General features: G+C 39.5%; 1 protein-coding gene across 1 annotated transcript in view; it reads left to right on the top strand.

The window, feature by feature from the left end:
• Positions 1 to 23380, top strand: part of LOC141369270 (neural cell adhesion molecule L1.1-like) — a 58760-nt gene extending 35380 nt beyond the window's left edge. The window contains exons 12-29 of the mRNA XM_073874906.1: positions 2568 to 2679; positions 4543 to 4703; positions 5371 to 5530; positions 6142 to 6270; positions 6354 to 6454; positions 6979 to 7179; positions 7834 to 7904; positions 8014 to 8239; positions 8814 to 8935; positions 9016 to 9268; positions 15441 to 15560; positions 15947 to 16123; positions 16218 to 16328; positions 16756 to 16905; positions 16996 to 17127; positions 19846 to 19918; positions 20273 to 20284; positions 20374 to 23380. Of these exons, the coding sequence (XP_073731007.1) occupies positions 2568 to 2679; positions 4543 to 4703; positions 5371 to 5530; positions 6142 to 6270; positions 6354 to 6454; positions 6979 to 7179; positions 7834 to 7904; positions 8014 to 8239; positions 8814 to 8935; positions 9016 to 9268; positions 15441 to 15560; positions 15947 to 16123; positions 16218 to 16328; positions 16756 to 16905; positions 16996 to 17127; positions 19846 to 19918; positions 20273 to 20284; positions 20374 to 20641 (2579 nt within the window). The 3' untranslated portion in view covers positions 20642 to 23380. The remainder of the gene's footprint in view (positions 1 to 2567; positions 2680 to 4542; positions 4704 to 5370; positions 5531 to 6141; positions 6271 to 6353; positions 6455 to 6978; positions 7180 to 7833; positions 7905 to 8013; positions 8240 to 8813; positions 8936 to 9015; positions 9269 to 15440; positions 15561 to 15946; positions 16124 to 16217; positions 16329 to 16755; positions 16906 to 16995; positions 17128 to 19845; positions 19919 to 20272; positions 20285 to 20373) is intronic.
• Positions 23381 to 25751: the final 2371 nt, after the last annotated feature.

Here is a 25751-nt window from a genome sequence, read left to right as displayed (position 1 = left end):
ACAAGCCGGATGCAGAAAAAAGGTATACCCTGGCCTTCAACCATTGCACACCCCCTAAAAACCTAATAACCAGGTCGTGTGGACCCACTAACCTAGCGTTTATCAGAGTATGGTGAGTGGATATCGCAGCAAAATCTACTTGAATGGTGGAGGGGGACAGCCTCCTCTCCAACCAAAGCTGAAGATACAAAAGCACGGCACTGCTGGGGCATTCTCACAGGGTTTTCTCATTAAGAAGAGCACCAAATTACAAACAGGTTCCATTTTAGTGTATAAGTGTGTCTCGTAGACGACGCTCGTGCTGCAGCAATAGTGGTAGATACCGTTTGTGGTAAATAACTTAGAACCTTCAGGTCCCATCCACAGACCACACATGGAGGTTCCACAGATCAGGACGTGGGTGCCATAATGTCCCCTCCTTAAGAAAGAAGGTCCTTCCTCATGGGTATTCACTGGGTGGCTGTCGCAAGGATCATGAGTTCCGGGAACCAGCCCCTGGTGGTTCAGTAAGGAGCAACCAGTAAAATGCCCTCCTCATCCTCCCTGACTTTGCACAGTGTCCAACGCGGAATGAGAGGTGAGGGGTGAGTGCTGACAAGGGTCAATTGCTTGAAGAGAACGGGGTTCCCCAATACCTAGTCAGCCCATCATGCACCTTGAGGTGCTCGGCAATAGAGGCGGGGTGATGTTCCCAGAGATACGAAACCCATCTCTGCAGATCCACAAGGGTCAAGTTCCAGCAGTGAGAACATGAAGCCTCCACAAATGCTGCCTCAGTGTGCTGAATGCTCAAGCACAAGAGACAGAGTTCTTTACAGGGAACTCAGGGAACTCAGAAAGAGGTCTTCTGGTCAGGACAGAAAATTAAAAAAACTTAAGCTTAGCTAACTTGGTCAAGACCGGCTAAGGGACTTGAATTCAGACCCTTCAGCCGAAACAGAGAATGTTGAGGACTCAGGTTCAAACTTTTCATCTGTGACAGGAAGTGCATAAAACTCACATTTCTTGTGAAGTGGCTATGGTGTGGCAGCCATCTTGTGAAGTGGCTCGGTGTGGCAGCCATCTTGGAAAAGGCAAGGGCATGGCAGCGGCCATCTTGAGAACTGGGGTAGGCATGATGAAGGCCCTCTTGAGAACAGGCGTAGGCATGAAGATGGCCCTCTTGAGAATAAGTGCAGATATGGTCGCGGCCATCTTAGAGAATTGTGTTCTTCTGATTGCCATCCTGGGAAAAGAGACAGGCATGGTGGCGGCCATCTTGGAAACAGGTGCAGGCATGGCGGTGGTCATCCTGGGAACCGATACAGACATGGCGGCAGCCATCTTGTGAACCGGTTCTGGCGCGGTAAGGACAGGACTGGACAGAGTAAACACAGTACATACAGGCCTCCGTGACTGTCCTGATTCTCCACCACACTGAGCCTGTTGTCTACTGCCCCCCCCCCAAAAAAAAATGTTAGGAGATGTGTCCTCCTCCACTCACCAACAACGCTAAGTCCACATACTCCTTGAAAGACCCCACTTCCTGGCCATGGGGCATGATGTAATGTACATTGTCTCCTAATCCAAAGGGGAAATGCCCATAAGTGCCACCTCACCAAAGTCCACCTGGTTGCTCAGGTTAGGAACTCCTCTACGTAATCCTCAATGGAGCGGTTACCTTGGCGAAGGTCAAAGAGAGCTGCTGGATTCATTATGGTCAGTCGTTCTGTAATGATGGGTTGGCAGAGAAGAAGAGGCCAAGGATCCAAGTGCAGTATATTTATTATAAAAGTAAATCCAAGCAGGTAGAAACAAACATAATCCAAAACTAAGAACAGGCAAACAGGAACAAAACATAACACATTCAACAACCGACATAAGACAATGCAAACACTGGGATTAAATACACAGGATAATCAAGGAGAACAAGACACAACTGGGGACAATCAGCACACAGACCAATGAACAAAATAACTTTAATGAACTACAGACAATAACAGGACTTCAAAATAAAGGTCATGACAAGGGAAACAGGACAGACTTGTGACAATATTATAGTCATCAGGGAATATATCGTTATTAACAGCCATAATTTAAGTCTCTAGTTATTAAAATTCAAATAGCATTTATACAGGTAAAAGCACATTTTACAATATAATGAAATATATACAATATAGTATGATATTTATACATAAGCTTACATCATTATTTTTTTTTAGTTTAAGTATCATAAAAATACAGTATATGTTTATTTGACAAAAATGCTGCGTTTTTTTACAGTGCATGTATTCACTATTTGCCTCCAATCATCCTTCATGCTCCCTCACGTTTCATGTCTTCCATCATCCTCACCTGCCCAGCGATCAACATGATCTCCAATTCATTAAAGCTCTCCTGTTTCCCTTCAGTATTTGGTCCGTTCTTAGTCATTTACAGTCGTATTTGGTGTTTGCATGTCGCCATGCCTGTCTGCCCGTCCTTGTATTATTGTAATTAAAGTTGATTGTCTCCAGTCTACTCTCTCCACGTGCACTGCTGACATTTATATATGTATTAAGGATTTTTCTTCTCTTTTTCTCTGTCAGAGCTTCCACCTCAGATCCTGACAGCTGATGGAATAGTGTACAGGAATACAACTGGATCAACCGTCATACTTAAATGTAGAACGTTTGGTTCCCCGAGACCCAAGGTTGACTGGTAAGCACAAACATATGAATATAAGCAATGATGTTTTTGAAACATAAGAATGAACATGTATTGGACATATAATGAAGAAATCCATTCAATGAGAGATCATGATAGATGCAAACTCCAACTAAATAGCATCTTGGAGTGAAACCTCAAGAAGCTGCTTGGTAAAATGACAAGAGAAGATTTCTGCCGATTCTTTTCTTCAGATCAAACCCGAAGTTTATTGACAACAGCGCAGAAACTGTCACAACTGTTACTATTGGTGACGATTGATCCATATTTATGAAAATGTATTAAATGATCTGTTGGGGTTGCTGTTGGATCTTTTAACCATGACAGTATAGGGGTTATTCGATCTACGTCATCAATGTTCGCGGCGGCCATATTGTTGACATAAAACTGTCAGTCTGTCAATTGACAAGCGAGGCAGCGTGGGTATTATGCATGTTATTATCGGTGTAATTTTTTTAAAACCGCGCGATGGTGTGTGGTGTAATACACGGATGTTCTAACAACAGCAAAAAGAACCCCAGAATTAGTTTTTATGCGATACCGACTGTCAGAAAACATGAAAGGAAGGAGACAGAGGAGTTGAACCAGCGAAGGAGAGACTCCCAACAGCAAAGTCTGTCCCCATCATTTTACCACAGGTAACGTTAGGGATATATGCTCACAGCAAAGTCCCATAATTTGATCACATATGATTAGCTGTAAGCAGTGGCTGAAACTGCTCTTTCAAATAAGCTGCCATAAATTGAGACTGTTATTAAATCAGTGTTAATAACGAACATAATAATAGGTCTGGCATTGATACTAGGTAGGGAATTAAGGGCCGTTCACATTATAACGATCGATAACTATAAAAAATATAGTTTTGAAAATCGTTTTATAATAGCGGAGCTCACACCAAAACTATAACAATACAGATACAATGAACGACATCAAAAGGTAAGAGATTACACAAACTAGATTCACTGTTAAGAGTTACGCGAAACGCAGCGTGTTGAGGACATCTGCGAAAGTTTTTATTACAAGCAATATTAAAGGCAAGTGATTTGCGCGAGTGCCGTGAGTGAATTAGCATAAACGTATTGTTTGGTGATGTGGACGATGATATAGTAATCGTTATAGTTATCGTTATAATGTGAACGGCCCTTCAGTGCTTGTATGAGGAATGCGGATACTGTATGAATGATATAGTTATAAATATCCAGATAAGTTACGGCTGGCAATGAGGACGGATCTTTACTTAAGGCTATTGGGTCTATTTGATATGGTTCCACAATAATTAAGCTCATGTTCTCTTAATACAGACGAGATTAAGGCATTAGGCTACTGCTCCCCTCGACTCAAATCTACGTGCGGCTAGAGGGGCAGGACAGATGTCATGTCAACAAGATGGCCGCGGTTAGCGACTTCCGGTGTTTGCGAATAAGCCCTATATCCTGCATAATCTTCATGTAGCTCAACTGGCAGAGCATGTGCTCGCAACACAAAGATCTTTGGTTTGATGACACTGATGTACAAATGTACAGCTTGAATCACTTTGATCAAAGTGTCGGCCAAAAGCATAAACTTGAATGGATATAATATTTTCCTACTTAACACATGCCCACATTCTGTACAAGTTAACTGTCCTCAAAAAACAGAGTCCGGTGAGAGATGCACATTCAGTGATGTGTTCAGTGTGTGTGTGTGTGTGTGTGTGTGTGGACATCAGTAGCATATCAGATTATCATTATGTGAGCAGTCTGCAGATTTACTGTGAGTGCTTAAATACAGTACAATGATTGTGTTTAATTATGCAGGCTTTAATGGGAAGAGACAAACCACAGTAACAGTGATGTATTTGTTGAATTATGTTTGCAGGGAGATTTTCGACTCTAGTCCAGCCGTGTCCAATGCAAAAATGTCTCAGATGGCCAATGGAAATCTTCAGATCAGTAATGTGAGTCAGGAGGAGAGTGGCAGTTACACGTGTTTAGTGAGAGACAGTAACATAACCATCAGCGCTGTTCTCGAAGTCTTAAGTAAGTATTTAGGATTGCTATTGTCATGCATATTATGTCTGTTGTTCAGAGAAATTGTATCTGACGGCACTAAACCCACATACATCATACAGCCGTAGGACCTCAGATCATTGATATCCAGTGTTGGGGTAACGCATTACAAGTAACGCGCATTACGTAATAATATTACTTTTCTGAAGTAACGAGTACTTTATAAATGTATTACTTTATAAATGTACACATTAATATTTGAGGTACTTAAAAAAAAAAAGTATGGCAAGTTCCTTTTCAGTTAAATTAATTCAATTTAAAAAAAAAATAATATACTAAATTAAACTGAACATATTTACATAGAATTACGCACTCTGTGCGCCTGAGCGGGAACAGTAACACTATTAGTTACTTTTTTGGGGAGTAACTTAATATTGTAATGCATTACTTTTAAAAGTAACTTTACCCCACACTGTTAATATCTAACTGATAGAAACAGTAAATAGTGATGGGTTTCATGACATGCTGGTTTCTTACGAGGGAATGTTTCAGACAGAAATCCTCTGCAAGCTCACATTCAGCTCAGACTGCTTTCTTTGAATTGAAATCAATGAATTCTAATACACAACTCCATGTTTGCTGTCACACAGACTTACACATGATGGAAGTAAACTGAATCCTGTTTTAATTTCTCCAGACAGAACAAAAATCGTGGCTCCTCCCCAACACCTGCGGGTCATTCGTGGAAATGATGCTGTTTTACAATGCAAATTTAGCGTGGACCACCAGTTAAAACATCCCACCATTCAGTGGAAGAAGGACGGACATAAGATTGCGGCATCTGCTAATGACGACAAGTAAATAAATACAACAACAGTTTCATCTAGTTTTGACAGATATAATGACAAAAATAGCCATTTTAGATGACTTTTATCAGTGGATAACTATCTGTATGTGGATTAGGGTGGCCATTCGTGCCAGTTCCGCCGGACACGTCCCGAACATGTTTTCGGGTTCGTTGTCCGGAAGTCGTGTTGCTCGACCGCATACGTCATCGAGGTTCTCACATTTCAGTTAAAATACATTAGAAAATTAAGATTTATTTCTTTTAAGACATGCAATCATTATAGTTTCATTCTTACCTTGAAATGTTATGGTTGCTTTTCTGAAATTAAACCCGAAATATTAAACCTTGATGACGTATGCGGTCGACCAACGCGACTTCCGGAGAACGAACCCGAAAACATGTTCGGGATGTGTCAGGCAGAACTGGCACGAATGGCCACCCTAATGTGGATCAGCATTACATCAGCTACTCTCTAGTTGACTTTATAGACTGTGACTGTTTCTCTTCTTGAATCTCCAGATCATCACAGTAATAACCTAAAAAAGCAAAACATTATTGTTGCCAATTGCTGAGCTGTGCCATGGGGTTTATAGTGTTTTTTGTTTTGTTTCATGACTGCAGGTACACTGAATATCCAAATGGCTCTCTGAAGGTAACAGATGTACAGATTCAGGATTCAGGAGAATACAGTTGTGAGATCAGTACTGAACTAGATTCAGATGACGCCAGCGGCTCCATCACAGTGCAGGATAAATCTCTCAACAGATCAACAATTAGGTTTACACAGCTCAAGAATATTATCTACTCAATCTTTGCACTTGACCATCCTCAGACAAACCAGGCGCTCCTCTTTCTGTGGAGATATCTGAAAAAAGGGAGCGAAGCGTTACTATGACCTGGATGGCTGGCGATGAAAACAACAGCCCTGTTTTTGGTAATTCTAATGAAAACTATTATCTGTGTTCAGACTACTAAACTATTGAGATGCTTACTCTGTTTGCATGAACAGGTTAGAAATGATGGACACGTTATATCAGCTTTTTACTCAGTGACTATTTGACCAACTTTAGAACACAAAATTGAATGCAAAAAGCATGTTTATTTCAAAGTTATTACATAGCCTGTTGAAATTCTTGATTCTGATTGGCTGAAAGATATGAAATTAAATTGTTTAACCTCCTATGCTTTGGTTGGTCTTTTTTCAGATTTCAAGATAAAAATAATTTTTAAAATCATTTTTAACTTGTCATTTTGTCTATAACTTGGCATGTGACCACGGAGAAAGCAGGACAATCAATGGCCTGCCGTGCATTAAAGCATTTTAATGACGTAAAATGGAGTGCATTTAAAATCCTTTAATGCACGGCAGGCCATTGACTATCTCTTACGTAATATTACGGTATAGAGCAAATACTGTAGGCATGCTGTCTCTAACCTATATTCTCTGTTGTCCATCAGAATATATTATAGAGATGAAGGAGGAGCAGTGTACGGATGCAAGCACATGGAGGGAATATGAGAGAGTTCATCAAGACATCAAACAGATTGAGATTCATCTGCAGCCATTCTGCAAGTATCATTTTCGGGTCAGAGCTGTGAATGAGATCGGAAACAGTGAACCCAGTTCTGAATCTGAATCCTACATCACCCCCGCTGCCAGTAAGATCATCTGAATATACTCACAATAATGTGCTTCGTATGGATGCCCTCTCTTTATTGATATAGTACACAATATACAAATCTATGGTATATTTTTAGCTATGTAAATATATTGTATTGTAACTAATGATCAGTTAAGCATTAACTGCATTAATTTTTCTTAATGACTTACTTATAAAAGTTATTTATAAAGTGTTACCGGAATGAACTCATCGTCTGCCAGGTTCTTTTGCTTTTTATACATTTATACACATCAGTGTTTTGAAACCCGCACTGTTAATCTTACACATGTTTGGGAAAAAAATAAAAAAATCTATGTTAGGTCTACATGGGTCGTCTTTGTTGTATAATGTCAATATCAATCACTGCAACTTGCGCTTGGCTTATAACTTATACTAAAGAGTGAAAACAAAATATGATAAAAGGCACAGATAAGTCCAACCTATCTCCAACTCATAAAGTTTATTTGAAATACGACCCATTGGAGTGTTTCCTAGATCAGCGTCCCTACCATCAGCATCCCTACCAAACATTTGCCAAATGTGTACAAGCTAATTTTTGTAATTTTAGACTATGATATAGCGGGTTTGGGATCATCTGTAAAGTTCATGAGTTATGTGTAAACAAACAAGAAGTGTTTATTTCTCTGTACAGAACCCGACATGAACCCAGAGAATGTGACAAGTGTGTCTACAGATCCCAACAGCATGATCATCACATGGAAGGTGATAAGCACAGAAAGAATAATTGTTTTTCTCATAAAAGAAAGACACACAGTTCAGTCTCATCTTCAGTATTTTTACACTTTATGTCCTTCTTTCTTGCTTTTGAAAGGAACTGGACCGGCGAGAGTTCAATGGGCCAGGATTTAAGTACAAGGTCTACTGGCGTCAAGCTTCAGGCAGTGGTCCGGAATGGAAGGATAGCGTCGTCTCAGGCCCTCCCTTAATAGTGAACGACACGGGCACCTTCATTCCCTTTGAGATTAAAGTTCTGGCATTCAATGACGAAGGCACAGCCCCGGAGCCGGTGGCAAAGCTTGGATACTCAGGAGAAGACAGTGCGTTCTTTAATATCTACATCGATTCATAAGTCTGCTGACTTGGTTTTACCCCATGTTTTTAAAAGACCAGACTGGAGCAGTATGAACTTGCCTGCTGATCCAGGCTGGGTTTTGTTGCTGGTCAGAAAGACATCTTAGCTTTAGGAGTGTTTATCACTACATGTTTACCCTGTTTGAGTGGTTTTAAGCTTCCTCTTTTAAAGTGTTGTGGATTTGCATTGACAGCATTTACGATTGGGTTGAGTTAGTGGAAATAAACCTGTGTATGAGTGTCATGTGTGAATCTGCAGAGACAGTACTGTAAAAGCTTGTCTGATGCGTTCCACAGTAAAATTGTGCCAACTATGAGCAATCCTTAATTTTTTTAATCCACATAACAGAGAGTGACAAATCTCTAACAATAATGCTGAAATTTATCAGGAAAAATATGTAAGATAATCTAACATTTCAAGTTTGGTCCCACCTAAAGTTGAGGTTGTGCAATTATTAAAGTTTGGATTATTTTACAGGTAATCTATGGGCCATATAATTTAGTGTAAAAAACAACTGTGAAATCTTTGATTTCTTTCAGTACCTCTTGAAGCTCCGTCCGGAGTAATGATCGAGGAACTGCCATCAAACAAAACCGTTGTCAGAGTAAGATGGAGTCCGGTCAGTAGAGAATCAGTGCGAGGACACTTACTGGGCTACAAGGTACACCAGCACATCTTAAGTCTATAAATCGTTGTTTGTTTCCATCGGCTGATTTTCAGGATTTGCATTATTTCTCTTAGATCCATCTAAGAAGAAAGGGTCCCAGAACTCACTTTCACAGGAGGCTGAAAAAACGTTGGCTCGCTGTGAATAACAGAGGGCAGGAGAGAGATGAGGAGAGAAGGGTGCTGAAGGTTTATGGAAATAAGGTTGAGGAGGTTGTGAGCGGCTTGCAGTATTACTCAAACTATACTCTGACCGTGACGGCATTCAACAGCAAAGGCGAGGGACCGCATTCAGATCCACATCACTTCAGCACACCAGAGGGAGCTCAGTGAATGTCTGCGTACTACTCAGTGTATCATTGTATGAACACCATCAGTTAGTGATACTGGGGCAAATTTACATATAGGCATTTAGCAGATGCTTTTATCCAAAGCGACTTACAAAAAAGATTAAGAAACAATCAAGCGATTTGTCATAGAAAGGCAATAATACAAGAAGTACATATACCAAGTTACAAATTTTTACTATTCTGAAACAGTACCTGTTGAGAAAGAAAGAGTGGTAGTTTTTTTCTTGTGTGTCTCCAGTCAATATCAATTTGTCAAATATTTTTGGAAAATAAGAGTTTTCAGTTGTTTATTGAATGTTGCAAAAAATGTGGCTGACCGGACTTCTATAGGAAGATCAATCCACCACAAGGGAGTAGTGAAGGTGTATGAGAGGGTATGTGATTTAGTGACCTTTTGTGAAGGTAAGACAAGGCGCCGCTCATTTGCTGAATGTAAAGTTCTGGATGTGGTGTAGTAATGTAGCCTGGTCCAACCAGACTCTCGTACATTAATTTCATTTGTACAGAGAGTCGGGCCACGCTCCATTGCAAAGCGTTACTTCCATTAAGGAGGGTCCTCTGTTGAAGTTTAAAACTACTGGATCTGCCCAGAGACACTCTGAATCTGTCATATCCAATTGCTAACGTTTGGTCGTGACGTATGTCATTCGCCGAAACCGGCCGGAAACAACAAGTCCGAATGACCAACAAAACTTAGCAAACATTGTTCTTGCTCCGGCTTTCACTTCTGTATACTCCGCAGTTTAGCTACAATGGACCGAATAGCTTTTCTCACGTCTTTTTCCGCTGCCATTACTGAACTTCATCTCAAACTGACGCACGACCTCAACGTCATCGTTCTTAGCCACCCCCCTCTGTTCGCTCCGTAAGGAATGGGCATATTATAAGCACCCAAAGTTCCTCTGTTCCTCAGTTCCTTAGTTCCTCTTGGCCCAAAGAGAGAGGAACAGACAATATTTTTAAATGGTAAATGGACGCTATATAGACCTTTTGCGAGTCAACGTCACAGTTACGTCACGCGCGCATGTGGTAGCAGAAAAACAGTGGAAATGAATGAGACACGAGTGAAACGAACAATATAACTCACTAGAAACTGTCTTGTTGTGCTGTTGAGTGTCAGAATAGGAATGTCAAAATAGATGACCTTCATTTTTATAGTATACCGTCGTCGAAGACACCATTTGAAGATAAACGTAGGTGTTTATGGTTGCAATAAGCCCTCAACCGGACAGACTGGAGTGATGAAATCATCTGAAAATCTTTTAATAATTAGAATAGAAAATAATTAGAGAAGATATCTGGAGTTCTGTCGAACTCTGTTCCCTCTATGTGTCTCTTATAGCGTTTTTATCACGTTACGTTTATCATTTATTTAGAAAGATTAAAGATTTGAATTAGTTCATAATATCAGTAATATTACCATTTATTAAAGTTTTCATATTTTTTTATTTTTCTATTACTTCTTTTTACCTTATATCTTAGCCTATGTCTTCTTCCTGTTTGTTCTAAATTATGATGTTTACTAATAAATATATAAAGATGCCACCAGTTGGGCTCCGCCCACAAAAAACTTCATCTCTGTTTGCAAACAGGCAAAAGGTCTATAACTCAGGGGTCAAAGGACACAGGGCCTCAAAATTTGTCACAGCAGCAGTTCAGGGACCCTTGATTCAATATCTGAAATTTCAGCTTTCTACATCCTTCCCAAGTATGACTTTTTTGCATTTGAGGTAGACTCATAAAACAATAAAATACAATACAATACCAACTTTATTTCTATATTGCACATTTAAAGGAGCAATTTGTAAGATATTTGCAGTAAAATATCCAAAAACCACTAGGCCAGTGTTATATATTTTGTCCAACTGATTACTATTAATATCTGTAATGTTTTCAACTACTTGTAAATCGTGAGAATATTGCCATTCAAAACATTGACACGGGGCAGTGCAGTCTCATGTCAATGACATCAATATCCACGTGACCCTTTGTTACCGCCTTTACTGACGTAAAAAGCACATGACAACAGTGTCGTGTACAAATGCGGAAGTATGCGTTAACTTAGCGCCTGTCGGGCTGCACGCTTGTTAATGGACTAAGATAACTCTTTACCGTCTGCCGCTGGTTGTGTCAGCAAAGACAGCTCCCGTAAGCATACGGGCCAACCAAACGACCCAAGAAGAGTTTGGAACAAGACGAGAAAAAGAATGAGGAATAATATTGGTGTTGCATTATCTGGAGAGAGAGAGCTTCACGACAACATTTAACTAGACAGAGATGCTGATCTTGCTTGTGTTTAACGCGACGGGGTGGTTTTGATTCGTGACTCTTCGTATGCTATTATATCGATCAAAAGATTAGTGTGTAGACTGTAATTAGTGCGTCTTCCCGCGGACGATATAATGCACATCAAGTATTGTACAGCAATAAGACACTTAATAGAGTAGAGTTTGTTACTGTACAGTCTATCATAATTTTACATCATAACCTCACAATAAGATTTGTACTGTCAACACATTATGTGAAAAATCATTTTAGATTGTAAGTTTGAACACTTAATTCTGTGCTGTGTTAACACACAAATTTGGACTCATACTGTAACATCTATGACTAACAATTTCTTTTTAAACATCAAATATAACATTTTATATTGAAATAAAACGATGTCATCAAACGCAACATTTATATGACTTAATTACCTTATCCGTCAACATGATTTCTCGTTCGCGTCTGATTAATGGCCATCAGCGGTTGAGTTTAAGACTACAAATCCCATAATTCCACTCTGCTTCAGAGCGTCATTAATCAACGTCATTTGTTGTTATTGCCGGTTTGACGCCATTTAGTGGCGAATTCTATGTATTCCATCTTTAAAACCACTCCCGTTGACCAAAGTGTTTTCCAGGAAGACATTTGATTTAAAAAAAATTAAAACAATAAGAGAGGAGCTTATACAACTCTAGCCAAAATTAAAAGCCATGGTGAAAAATATGACTTTAAGCTCAACTTAAAAACATCCACAGAAGGAGCCGATAAAATGTACAAAGAAGGGTTCCATAAGCGTGGATGGGCTGCCGAAAAAGCCCTGTCACCCTTTGATTTTAACCTTGTGGATAATAGCAAAAATATGGCCATCAAAACTTATCATTGGCAGGAAATCGTTTTCTCTTAATTAACTCGTCAATGGTGGGCAAAGGGTAAATTAGCCCAAACAGCACAAACAGCCTATATTTTTAGCTGACAGATAGGACACTCTAGAATTCAAAGTCAGAGGTCACAGGCACAAGACCTTTACAGGCACAAACTACCACAGAGGTCTATGTAAGGTAGAGAGGTGTATGAAAAATAACAACAAATACTTTTTTGCACCTCTCGACATCATCCCCTCTGTATGTCATCAAAGGCCACTTGATGCAACTTTCTGTAAAGTTTTTCAAGAGAGCCAGCTCCGTTTAGTGTCAATTAAGTTGCAGGTGGGTGTTTCCTGTAACTCAGCAAAATCACAGGAAGTCCCATCTGTAACTTATTTAGGTAGCAGATGGGATGCTTTAGATTCTGTGGTCAAAGGTCGCATCACAGTCATAACTTATTTGACAGGGCCTACATAAGCTGTTATTGGAAGTAATTTTTGCCTACTTATGTTTCATATGTAAATTAATTCAGTATGTCAGACTGTGCACTTTACTGCATGTTCAATCCAATTAAACTATCGTGTTAATGAATTATGACCAAATAATGTAATTTTCAGCAACACCCTACATGTCAAATGTCAAAGCCATGTCAAATAAGTTACAACTGTATGAAATATGGTGTTTTGGTATCCCACCCGTAATAACAGGTAAAAAGCATTTTACAGTACTCTATTGTTTACAGTACTCTTTTGCACCCACCCTGATAGCAAAATTCCAACATCCATGAACTGCCTAATATCTCCTAGAATGTCCTAGAAAGTTTACCATAAAAATACCACTCCTGTCTAAGCATTCTCTTGCTATGGTGTTTATTTTTGGAAGATCATTGCCGCTTAGGGTTTTTTAGGCCAAAAAATCAAGGTCCTTTCTATACTTCTGAAACTCTGGATTCTGAAAGAGGGTGGTTAGTCTTGGAGGTGGTGGCATTTATAGCATTCTAGGACATTCCAGAGCTGAGATATAGCCCTGTCCAACTACAACTTATTCCGTTTTAAAATAGGTGGTTTATGTACAATGTCTTTATTTATTTATTTAAAAACAATCTATTGTACCCAGCAGGTTCTCCTAATTACTCTAAAATAGTTATTATGACTCAAAATGAACACAGAAACTCCAAGTCTGAAAGAGCATCCCAATAATAGCTTATGTAAGTTACAAGTAAACATAATTAGTAATATCATCCCAATAATAGCTTATACAAGTTACAAATTAACATAATTAGTAATACCATCCCAATGGTTGCCTGGGCGTGGTATAGGCAGCACGTTGGATTTAGGTGGTCAGGGGTATGAAAAAACCTTCCATAGGAGGCGTATGTGGCCAGGGGGACACCAGGGCATTGTTTAAGTGGCTGGGGGGATGTAGGCTGTTGGTGGGATGAATAGGCCTCCCACAGGAAGTCGTATGCATTAAGAGGGATGCTGGTCTATTGTTTAGGTGGCCCGTGGGATTTACGTGGACAGGGGGATGCTTAGATGCTTAGGCCTTCCATGGGAGCAGTAGGCGACCAGGGGGACGCATGGACGACATTTATGGGGCCTGGTTAGTTTGCAACATGCTGGATTTGTTTGTCTAATTATGGCACAAAATGTTTTCCATACTGGAAGGTCACCGTGGAGGGTGACAGGATGGCATCGACACATTCAGGAAAAATCGTCAAGAGGTGGTGTGCAGCATCCGAGAACAGCCGCCTGGACTGCGTCATTTAAGCGCTCTGGATACCCCTCCCTGAAATTGCTTCCTTAGGTGGGATAGGACATTCTGTATCTTTGGTTGTGCCAGAAATACAATCAGTTTCCTCTTAGCGAGTTTCAGCTGGAGGTGGCATTTCTTCATCCAAGCCAGGATGTCTGCTAAGCAGGCCATAATGCATGCTGCTGTGATGGGATCATTGGGGTAAAATGAGAAGAACATTTGTGTGTCATTAGCATAGCAGTGGTAGGAGATGCCATGTACCTGTATGACAGGTCCTAAGTATGTTGTGTAGATGGAGAAAAGGAGTGGACCAAGCACTGATTCCAGTGACCATCTGGTGGGCTGTGGACAATGTGCCCCTCCACGACACCCTGAAGGATCTATCGCAGAGATTAGATTTAAACCATGGTAGAAGAGTACCTATCACTGGTGACTGGTGACTTCTTTTTTTGAGGGGGCTTGATGCAAAGTTCATCACAACATGGTTGTAGCCCGTCATGTGTGTGGTTCGTCATTTCAAAATATGTGTTCGCCGCTTTGAGCCTGCTGCAGATGCGTCTAAAGGGGTTATGATAAAAGAGACACTCACGTTTGCCAGATACTCGCATAATCTCATGCCTAATCAGAGTTTAATGTTAAGGGAGTGTCTTGCGTGTATGTTGTAAATGTGAGCGTCTCTTTTATCATAAACGGTTATGACGCGTGTGCAGCAGGCACTTATTTTGACAAAACACGTGATGAACACAGGATCTCTCGACACGCAGGACACATATTTTGGAAAAGGGAACCACACACGATACTCCGAACACTTATTTTGAATTAGCGCCCTTCGGATGAGGAGTCACCAGCTGTCACTGGTACCTATGATCCCTAGCGACTATAAGGTGGCTAGTAGAATTTGATGGTTGACTGTGTCAAAGGCTACCGAGAGGTCTAGCAGAATCGGAACCGATTTAGATTCTGCCTTAGTTAGCCTTAATGCTTCCGTGAATGATAGCAGTGCCGTTTCGGAGGAGTGGTTGCATTAGAAACCTGACTGCTTGTCGATTAGTAGGTTGTTCAATGATATAATTTAAACACTGTTAAAGTGCTGTTTTAAATTCATAACCTTCAATTGTTATTAACTTTACATGTCGTTTCTTTACTTATGACTGAATTACTTAAACCAAATCGGCTACAATGCAGCACAACACTTTTATTGTTTTAAAGTTACAGATATGTCTTCCCAGATAAACTGAATGTGTGCTCTTTTGGTGTATAGCTCCTGGACCACTTTCTGATTTATACTTCGAGAGTTTGTCTGGGACACAGATCACCCTACGCTGGCAAACTCCACACAAACCCAACGGTGTCATCACAGGTTACCTATTACAGTACCAAGAGAGTAAGTGACATCATCACTTTCACTATGTGCTAAGACTTTCCAGTTAGTGCTTAAGCAATAATTCAGTTAATTTTTCTGATACAGTAACAAAATAATGCAGATATGTACAAAAAAATAAGGTTTAACAGTCTCTTATCTTTATATTTTTAATCCCTCATTTTTAAGCACTGCTTCTCTCAATATTAAAATTGTCGGTGGCTGCAATAATCTCAAGGACACCAAAATATTGTCTGATTCATTGCACTGGCTTATAAATCGCTAGGATACTGATATAACACAGTGAAGTTAAACAAAATATCTCTGGCCATTAAAAGATCATTGTTCAGATATTACGAGGGATCTGTTTTCTAATTAGTTTTGATTGGTTTCTGTTCTGTTCCCCTCAGTTGTGGATGGAAATTCAAGTCCAAGGCAAGTGGAATCCATCGATCTGCCAGCTGTTACGGAGTTTACGATGGATAATCTTGATCCGCAGAGTCGTTACCTATTTAATCTCAGAGCTCGCAACAGTGCTGGCGTCGGTGAGCCGATAATAAAAGAGGGCGCCACCATGCTGGATGGAGGTAACGCTACATATCAAAGATTTAAAGCTTTGATTTACAGTTGGACCTGTAAATGAAGTGCGACAGCAGAACATTTGTATGTTTCCCTCTCCAGAACCTCCATCTGTAATAAACATGACTGTGGGTGAGACGTCAGTCAACCTCAGCTGGGTGCCCGGAGACAGACATCGAAACTTTGCCTTCAGCTTCCATTATTTGAATAAAGGTTAGGCCATTAACATACTGAATGTGATTGTGTAAAGCCTGCATTTAAGAAGTGAGCTCCTTCTTTATGAACTAAGCGTGAGGTCTAACCGGTGGTAACCTCACAGGACTGATGGAGTAACCACTGATATAAACATCTCAGATAAACGACTACAAAAATAACTTCATCTGACTTGAAGTGACTGTATAGCTCAAAGAGTTCACACTCGTTGGTCTGCTTCTGGATTTTTATTGGAATTGAATCAAAAACATTCATGATGCTGGCCGTAATAAAGAAAATACTTTGCAGGAATGTTTTGTTTTAGAAAATACATTTTACAATGACTTGAAACTTTGAGGGGAATAGTAAAATTGATCCCATTATTATTATTAATGAAAGTTTCTAATGCTTCCCATGAATGGTGGTTTTGTGATGACGACGATGACAGTGAGTGGTGGTGATTGGGAAGAGTCCGAGCTGGTGAACTCCACACAGGCGTTTTATCAGCTGCAGGGTCTGGAGCCAGGCACACGCTATCACCTCCAGATCCGAACTGGAAACACTTCACACGACTGGGATTTTCAGACCAAAGGACCAGGTACAAACCAACAACATTGGTCATTCTCAGACTTTAAACTGTTGGTTAAATTTCTCATGTGATGCATATGCTGTTTGTGTTTCTGTTCAGAGCTGGAGGAACTGGCCAGTGGTTTCGCAACTCAAGGCTGGTTCATTGGGCTCATCTCGGCTGTGGTTCTCATTCTTCTGGTTCTGCTCATTCTGTGTTTCATTAAGAGAAGCAAAGGAGGAAAATATTCAGGTAACACAGACATACAAACCAGGCCGCACTTCTTTGTACTTTAGATATATTTTTGATCAAATAAGTATTAGTTGACCCACCACACATTAGCAAACTTTCAACAAAACAGAGTTTACTTTTAAAAAAATCCAAAGAACAAAAAACAAGCAGGAATCCAAAACACAGGGAAGTACTAACACCCTACAGCAAACGATTAATTCTAAACACAGGGGTTAATAATATAGACAAATTAATCAAGAGGACAAATGAGTATCATCAGGAGACAACTAAACTGGAAGAAGAAAAAACAAAACAAGACGGCTGATGAACAGACAGACATGGGTCATTTCATATTATACTGCACGACATATAATCTTGAAGAGTGAGAACCAAATGATAGTCTCGCGTAGCCAGACCTTCAATACTGATGGTCTGGTGTTTGTTGCTGCTTTTTCTGGACAAAGCCTGCCCACGAGCTGTTTGAACGACATGTCACAGTTTGTTTCGTCTAGCGTCACGCTTCGGACTCCCCACAATAACAAGCCGGCTGGCAACAAGTCAGTTATTAAAATAACCAGCCGCAACCGAATAGCATCCTAATAAACAACATTACTCACCATAGAACAACGTTGTGCACTTCATCAACAGCCACACCAATGAGACGCTCCAGTTAAACATCTGTTTGAAGCATATCTCTTAACTTTGTAACACCTACAAGCAATTCAGGAGACCCGAACTTTTTGACTCCACTAACTGCCTCAAGCAAAACTCTTGGACGTCTTTTAGAGAGTCTATGCCGCGAACTTTGCATATTTTTGAGAATGCAATGTTTAGAGCTGATCACGATATCTGGTCATTATTATCCACATGAACACGACTGATTCTCTTCCTCAATGGAACGTCAGAGCTTTGTTTTCCAGGGACCGAAACTAATTGCAACACTCCCGTGTCCTGGAAATCCGGTTTATTTCAACCAATCAAAAGACGACTTCGACATTCCCACAGGGTTTCCAGGAAAGTATATGATAAACATCAGACTTTTAGCCAACATTTTGTGGGCGTGACGTCTGAGGCTGAGACTAACCAGATGGACATAAGTGATTTTTTACCAACTTTACAGGAGGGCCAGAAGAAAAAATACCATGGTTTGATCTGACTTAGTGTACTCATTTAAATCGTTCATAACTCCAAATTGATGAAGAATTCACTCCTGTCCATAACCAACTAATAACACCCGGAAGTTTTCCCTTACTGTACGTTTAGACAGCTGCCTACTTGAGCTTCCAAAGTTACCGGAAGTAATTCATTTTCAATGGAAGCTGGCTTCTCTCAGCTGCAAGAAGCGTCAAATACATTGGTGTTGCATTTTTGGACATTTTGAGCGACGAGAGCATCATTCAGAAAGTTAAAAGAAGCTGAACTTTATGGTAATGTGCTATGACACGGTTCAGCGGCAAGCAGCGGCAAAACGCCAGCAGCCAATCAGAATATAGCCTAGATGTTCTTCGCTGGCTGACTCCAGAGAAGCATACGTTGTAAACTTTCGTTCCTACCAAAACATTAGTTCCAAAAAAATAGAGGAGAGGCTTTATTTCATATAGGGACCAGTTACAAAAGAACGAGGCATGGGATAAAATAGATGGTATAGTTGGTGTCTCTGGTGAGTTTGTGAAGTGCATGCTGATGATCTATAATATTTTTAACAAGTTCTGATAGCAGTGCTGTAGCATAATAATAATAATAATATAGAATAATAATAGCTGTCATTGTAAAATGTTTCTAATGTCGTCTTATTTTCATTAACATTTCATGGTGACACAGACTTCAGAGCGGCCAAAGCGTCAACAAGCTTCCCCGTACTTGACTGGGCGGCCTGAGCTTCTTTGGAAGCTCAACCTAAATTAATTGTTAGTTACCTTTAAAAACATATCAGCGTGATGAGCCTTCAGGTGCGCTTGAGGTTGGTGGTATTCTTCCCACCTAGTTTGTGGCCACATTTACCGTCGTCTCCCAATATGCATTCCGTTTTTCTTTCTGATGGATTATACTGAAAGTATGTCCATAAATCATTTCGTCGTTTCCGTTTATTGGCGTCACTGCCACGGTCCTTCGAACTCGCCACAGCAGCAGGTGTGTTGTTGTTGTGTGAAATCTACTTTTTAAAAATACTTTTAAGCTAAAAACAGACAGATTTCATGCAAAATAGGAAGGAATGACATGCATTGTGAACGTCAGACTTATAATGATTTTCGTTCCATCTCGTCTCGTCAACGAAAACTCGAAAGCGTCTCGTCATGTTTTTGTCACCTTAGAGCCATTTTTAGCTAGTCATTGTCGCGTTATCGTCATAAAAAAAGGTGCGTCAATGAAATCATTTTGTTATCATCATCGTTGACGAAAACAACACTGCATAAAAATGTCGCCCCTGGCTGGCAACTCATTTTAAAAATGCTGGCAGGGAAAGAGCTAATGACCTTATTAAAAGAGACAGGTGACACACAGCGAGAAAGTTAAAAATTAAACTTTAAACTTTAAAGGTAAAGATGAAACTTTAAAAGACTTCATTACAGATAGGTTTTCAGATACAAACGTGTTTTTAAGAATGAAAACCTTGTTGCATCTGAGGTATGATTTCACTTCATCCTCAGGCCACATTACCGCCCCCTGCGTGCATTAAGTCTTTCAAATATTCATAAGTTTTCAAGTAAAGCAATGTCACTGTAATTGGTTGTGTTACAGTAAAAGATAAAGAGGAAGGACAAGCTGAGTCTGGAGCTCGCCCCTTGAAGGACGATGCGTTTGGTGAATACAGGTTAGTCGATCACGCCACATTATGTGTATATATCTTATCAAGGACAGTGTGTTAAATTATGGATTGATGTCGATATCACAATAGTTAATATTGATATGCAGGAGATATGACACCAGCGAGCAGCAGGACTCTCTGTGTTCAATTGAGCGATAGCATGAAGTTTTTTTCTTTAGTTTCAGAGTCAGTGAATCTTTATAGAAAGCCTCACAAGGAATCTCTTAACCTGTTTGCAGTGTGATATTAACCTGAAAACACTAACATCACTTTGAGATCTGTTTTTTTTTCTGTCCTGTCTAACATTTCTCTCCCTTCATGCTGTATCTCTCTTTCTCTCTTAAACACACACACAAACAGATCTTTGGAGAGGTAAGACAGCACTTTACTGATATCACACACTCATTTTATAATCTTTAAACTCCTGTGACTGTAATGTCCATCTGATTTGTCTCTGGCAGTGATAATGAGGAGAAGCGCTCCATCAGCCAGCCGTCCGTCTGCGAGAGCAAGCGCAGCAGTAACGACAGTCTAGCTGACTACGGCGACAGCGTCGACATCCAATTCAATGAGGACGGCTCCTTCATCGGCCAGTACAGCGGACGTAGAGACGCACAGGGCCATGCCGGTCACGAGAGCTCGGGTGCCACATCTCCACTGAACCCCAACATGCCCCCGCCCAGCATCAGTTTCCCCAACTCTGTCACGGGCATCCTGGGGCCGAATTAGCCCTGCTATCACACGCACGCACACACATATACACACATCCACCATAGACTGATATGAGGACTATACAATGCTACACAACACTACCCTGATGGTATTAGACAGGTTATTGATTCCAGGACACACAACCATTGTCACCCCCCCACACACACAACAACCATCACACAAACACAGAGTCGCGCATCTGCCATACAGCGCAGACGCCGTGTAACATTCCGTCCTTACCGTCTTTCCTGAAAACTGTTTACGCTTTCACTGAGTTTACAATCCATGACACGTTTGAATTCTGAAATCTTCCCGGCTGGAAGTTACAGCACTAAAATTTCTTGCTTAGCATCTGTAGAATGAGGCTGCAGATACGGACAGGTAAAGGGTTGACGCAACAGATCTGGGCCTTGTTCACGCCGCACGCAAATCCGATATTTATTCGCACTGTTATTGCAAGTGATGTAACTGGATCCGTTTGTTCAGACAGTGTAGTCGATGTCCGCATTGCTTGCTGTAGAAATGATTCTTACAACAGCCGAGAGAAGCCAGCAGTCTATGTTCATGTCATATCAGACAACACTACGGACATCACATAGTTCACTACATGAGGAGTAAGTGAGTGAGAGTAAGAGTTTGGACGTCCTTGCACTATCTTGTACGGCGTTACAGAAACGTCGCGTAGCAAATGAGGTAAAACTACATGAAATGCATTCAGACAATTCAGACTAGTTTCCCCAAAACCCAAATTCAAATCACATGCTGAACGAGTGTAAAATAGTTTTTATTGTTGATACTGAGTTGTGTGGTATGCCAAACGTGGGATTTTTGCTGCCTGTCTGAACAATGCCTTGCTATATTCAGGTAATATTGCTGCAAAGTACAGTGACAAGAAACTAAAGTTCAGTCTTAAAGGCTGTAACCCTTTTATGTTTCATTATGATCTGAAACCGTTCTTTTTATGTTTACATGATTTTTAGTATTTCTTCAATTGCGTTATATGTTCACATATTATTTTTTTAAATAAAGTACATCTAATTTATTTTGCTTTTATATAATATTTTAGTTTAAAATTTTTGTCTTCTATGTCTTTTGCATTCATGTTTTAATTTTGTGTAGTCTGAGATATTTCATCTTTATGTCTCTTTGTTTTAATAGAGTATACACAGTACCATAAATATATATAGTATATGTGTGTGTGTAAACATTTTGGATTCGTCTGAATAATCAATGATCTGGACTTACCACATATCATCTGTATAGTTGCCCAAGTGTTTCACTTTTCTAAAAAAAAGTAATGCTGTTTTTGGTGATATGTCTGCACTAAAGCCAAACGTGATTGTGATTTTGACGCTAACATATTCAAATTAAATTCCCCTTTGGCGACTAACAGCATGAAATGTGTCAGTAAAGCTACAGCTGATGTTATCTGGTGTTAGCGCTGCGGCTAAATGGCCGCCATGTTGCCTTACAGAAGTCCTGCGCTTCATTGTGTCCGTCTTTAAGCTTGCAGATATTAACGTTCAGTGAAAAATTATGCAAATTTCTACCTTACGGCCCATAATAGTGAATATAATCAAATTAATGTTTGTCTGGCGTCTTCTTTCTTGTCTGAGCTTTGTTTGTTGGCTCTCTGTTGGTCTCTAGCATCTAATGAATGAAACTCTATTATGACGGCAGTGTAAACTCTGAGTTCAATATACAATTAAAGGACACATGGACCTTAACACAGTTTGATGTACAATAATGTCACATATTCTGAATGTAAGTAACAGTTAGCTTTCTTTATTTGGTATTTGTGTAGTTTTCACATTTAATATCTTTATTACTCTAATATTCATACACTATCCATGCTTATCAATTCTAGATTTAGTATTTATTGCATTTCTTTTCTTATTTATTATCTGACTCGATCTGACTATTAGATTAGAAATCATTAGAAAACAGGTCACTTGTACAATGCAATTTTTTATTGAACTTCTGAATAAAGCGATTGTAACTAGCATATGGAAAACGAAGTGCTTTTTAAGAAATGTCTTCTTATGAATTGGGAAACGACATCAGCAATGATGTCATCCCGGGCTAACACGTCCATCAGTAATCCATGTTACCTTTCTTACTTTATTGAATGTTTCGCGGGTTTTAATCAGCTGCTGGGGTGGAGTGAAAACTGCATTTTGATTTAATAATACAATTTTGACCCATATAAAGGGATCTCACGTCTTCACACATCAAAGCTTTTGTCCAACTAGTTATCTAAAGATCCTCTTTTACGTATGTCATGTGAAATTATACTAGTGCTGAAAAAGTACCTATTCAAATCAGACACATATGAATTCAGCTTATTCATCTTGAAAGTACATAGCCCGCACATGCAAACCCAGCAGATCTGTTGAGTTTTCATTGCATGGCTTTATTAGTACAGGTGTACACGACCTTAGCGAAGCCACTCGGTCATCCACTGTATTTTTTCTTTGGAATATCTCGATATTGTATGTAACTTTCTTCTTACCTCTGCCTTCATATTTTTTTGAAATAAAGACTAAAATGACAATAAAAGGGAAGAGTGATATTTTAAAAACAATAACAGCCTCTATGAGCAAGAGTTCTGATGTAATATCTGTAATAATGCAGAGGGTATAATATAAGCATTCATGTATGGAGCTGGTATCGCCCCTGGGCGCACAGTGCTGTTGTATCTGCTTATTGCATCGTGTGCTGTATTTATAACACAAGGGAATAAAATGACATGCAGAAGATTATGTCTCGTTTTCACTTTACAAAGTGCTTTTATTTCACTTGATTAAAAATGTTTTATATGTGTTTGAAAAGGGAAAAAAACATCTAGAGGGAAATGTTTGGTCTTGTTTTGTATTCTTTATCATAGTGGCTCTGTGTCTGTTGTGTTAGAATGAAGAACAAGCTGCAGTGCACGAACATGAACTCTTTAAACTAAATCAAAAGCATCGTATACAGTTTTCTTTCACAACTGTACGTACACTGGCTAGGCTAATGATTCCTCAATATAGTTCTAATTGTCTCATCCATTTTTGATTTGATTTGTTTTGTTCAAACAGCTTAAACACTGAATAAAAGAGTACTGCAGAATATTTATATCCACATACACACTGAGCTTGACACAGTTTAACAGATTTAGGACAGGTGAGTAGGGACAGGCCTACAACAAATAATCAAGTCACCTTTAGTTTTAGAGATTTATACAGTACAGATTTATTTACAGTACTCAACTTTAAAGCTGACATAACACACGCTGGTTTGCATTTTTTTATGTTAATCTGGAGTACCTATCTCCGAAGAGTCTTTAGTTTAATCAGATTTATAAATGAAAGATTAGCTTTACCAAATCTTTCAGATAACGTACGAAAAAATAGGAGCGGGAGGAGCGAGTACAAGTCATGCAACACTATACAAGACTGTTTAACTTATGATTCACTACATGTTCGTGTCATTTATATAATATGCACGCACCTATTTCCAACATAAGACAGAAGTCTTACTTACTGCATGCAACTCATGACCCGGTTGGGAAAATTTAGTGCATGAAAAACACACACAAAACTCTGCTGCTACACCGGATAAAAACGTATTTTCCTTACATCCAAAAACACACTTCTTTTGTGCCATTGTTGAGTTTTGAAATTAAACAAAGCTGTTTCGCGTGATATGATGTTTGCAAGTTCTAGCATCTCCCGCTGATTGACGGGTGGGCGGGGTTTTCTGGAGGAAGTGTCCATATAAAGAGTGATAGGTATAGAAAACCCTGAAATGTCAGCTGGAACTGTAATCGAAAATAAAACTTTCAGAAACTTGTATGAACCCTGGCGAAGTGCATTCGGCACAGAAATACTCTATAACACGCCCAACTGCTATTTTGACACTTTGCCTATGTTTAGCTTGAGGAAACAACTCTATAACTGTGTTAATAATTAAACCACCCCTTTAATATAATGAGTGTTACCGTCCGTCACCTTCATTGTCTAGGAGTTGTGGGACACGCAACATAAAAGAAGGACAACAAGGGTAATCCAAATAAATCATTTATTAATTCATACTTAGAATAACATCAAACAAAGAACGAGATGGGGAGTCCTAAAACATAAGACCAAAATGGAACAAAACCTAAATAAGCAAACTAGGACTCCCCACTCCAAAATAACATGACAGAAACTGAACAATGAAGGCTGGCTGTGGCTATGCCAACGGCCCACGGCTAGCAGAGACCAATAGATCCGCCTTTATAGCCTTGTATCCCAGCACAGCCAATAAGAAACTAAAGAGGACAAATGAAATATAATTAATTACAATAATTATTTAAAACTCTGGGCGGAGTGTTCATGACACACACTGTAACGGTGGCAAAACCTGGTAACTACAGGTTATATAAATAATACATTTGGAGTTCGGGCACCAGACAGCATTTATTGTCAATTGTAATGTTCCAGTTTGTTGCTCAGTTTTAAAAAGCCAACAGTTACATACAATAAAAAAATAATTTGTATTTGTAAGAGAAAACAACCAACAGATTATGATACTATTAACTTTCTTAATCGTTTATTTTTTTAATAATATGAAAGAATGAAAAAAACACAGACAAAGTCACAACACAGGGGTAAGCCTTTAAACAATAATTTGTAATAGCAGGGTTTTAGGCCTTTCACAACTTGCACAAAATACAAACACAGTATAAGCACAGTTATATTGGATGAAATACATGAAAGAAATATAACCACTCATTTCAACCACTCATCTTTTCACATAAATGTACATATTTCAAGTCAGTTCAAACCCAGTACATTACACAGTAAGCAAAGTGATATTGGATGTAGATGCATGAAAAGAATTAAAGGATTTATCATCTTCAAGGAATGTGCATAAACAGTTCACACTCAATGCAATACAAACACAGTGATATTGGATGTAGATGCATGAAGAGAATTAGAGGTTTTAAATACCCCAATACAGTCCTTTAAAGTCTGATAAATTACCTTTAAATAGACAATCTTAAATAAGTATGCCAGTTAAATAATGCTGGAAATAGTGGGTGTCCTTTTCACAGCAGCAGTCTAACAGTTTCTCAGCAGATTGCAGGCTTAGTTGTGAATGATTA

Source organism: Misgurnus anguillicaudatus, chromosome 13 (assembly GCF_027580225.2).
Source record: "Misgurnus anguillicaudatus chromosome 13, ASM2758022v2, whole genome shotgun sequence".
Taxonomy (NCBI): Eukaryota; Metazoa; Chordata; class Actinopteri; order Cypriniformes; family Cobitidae; genus Misgurnus; species Misgurnus anguillicaudatus.
Note: the sequence above shows the minus strand (reverse complement) of the source record. Positions and strands in the feature narration are given on the sequence as shown.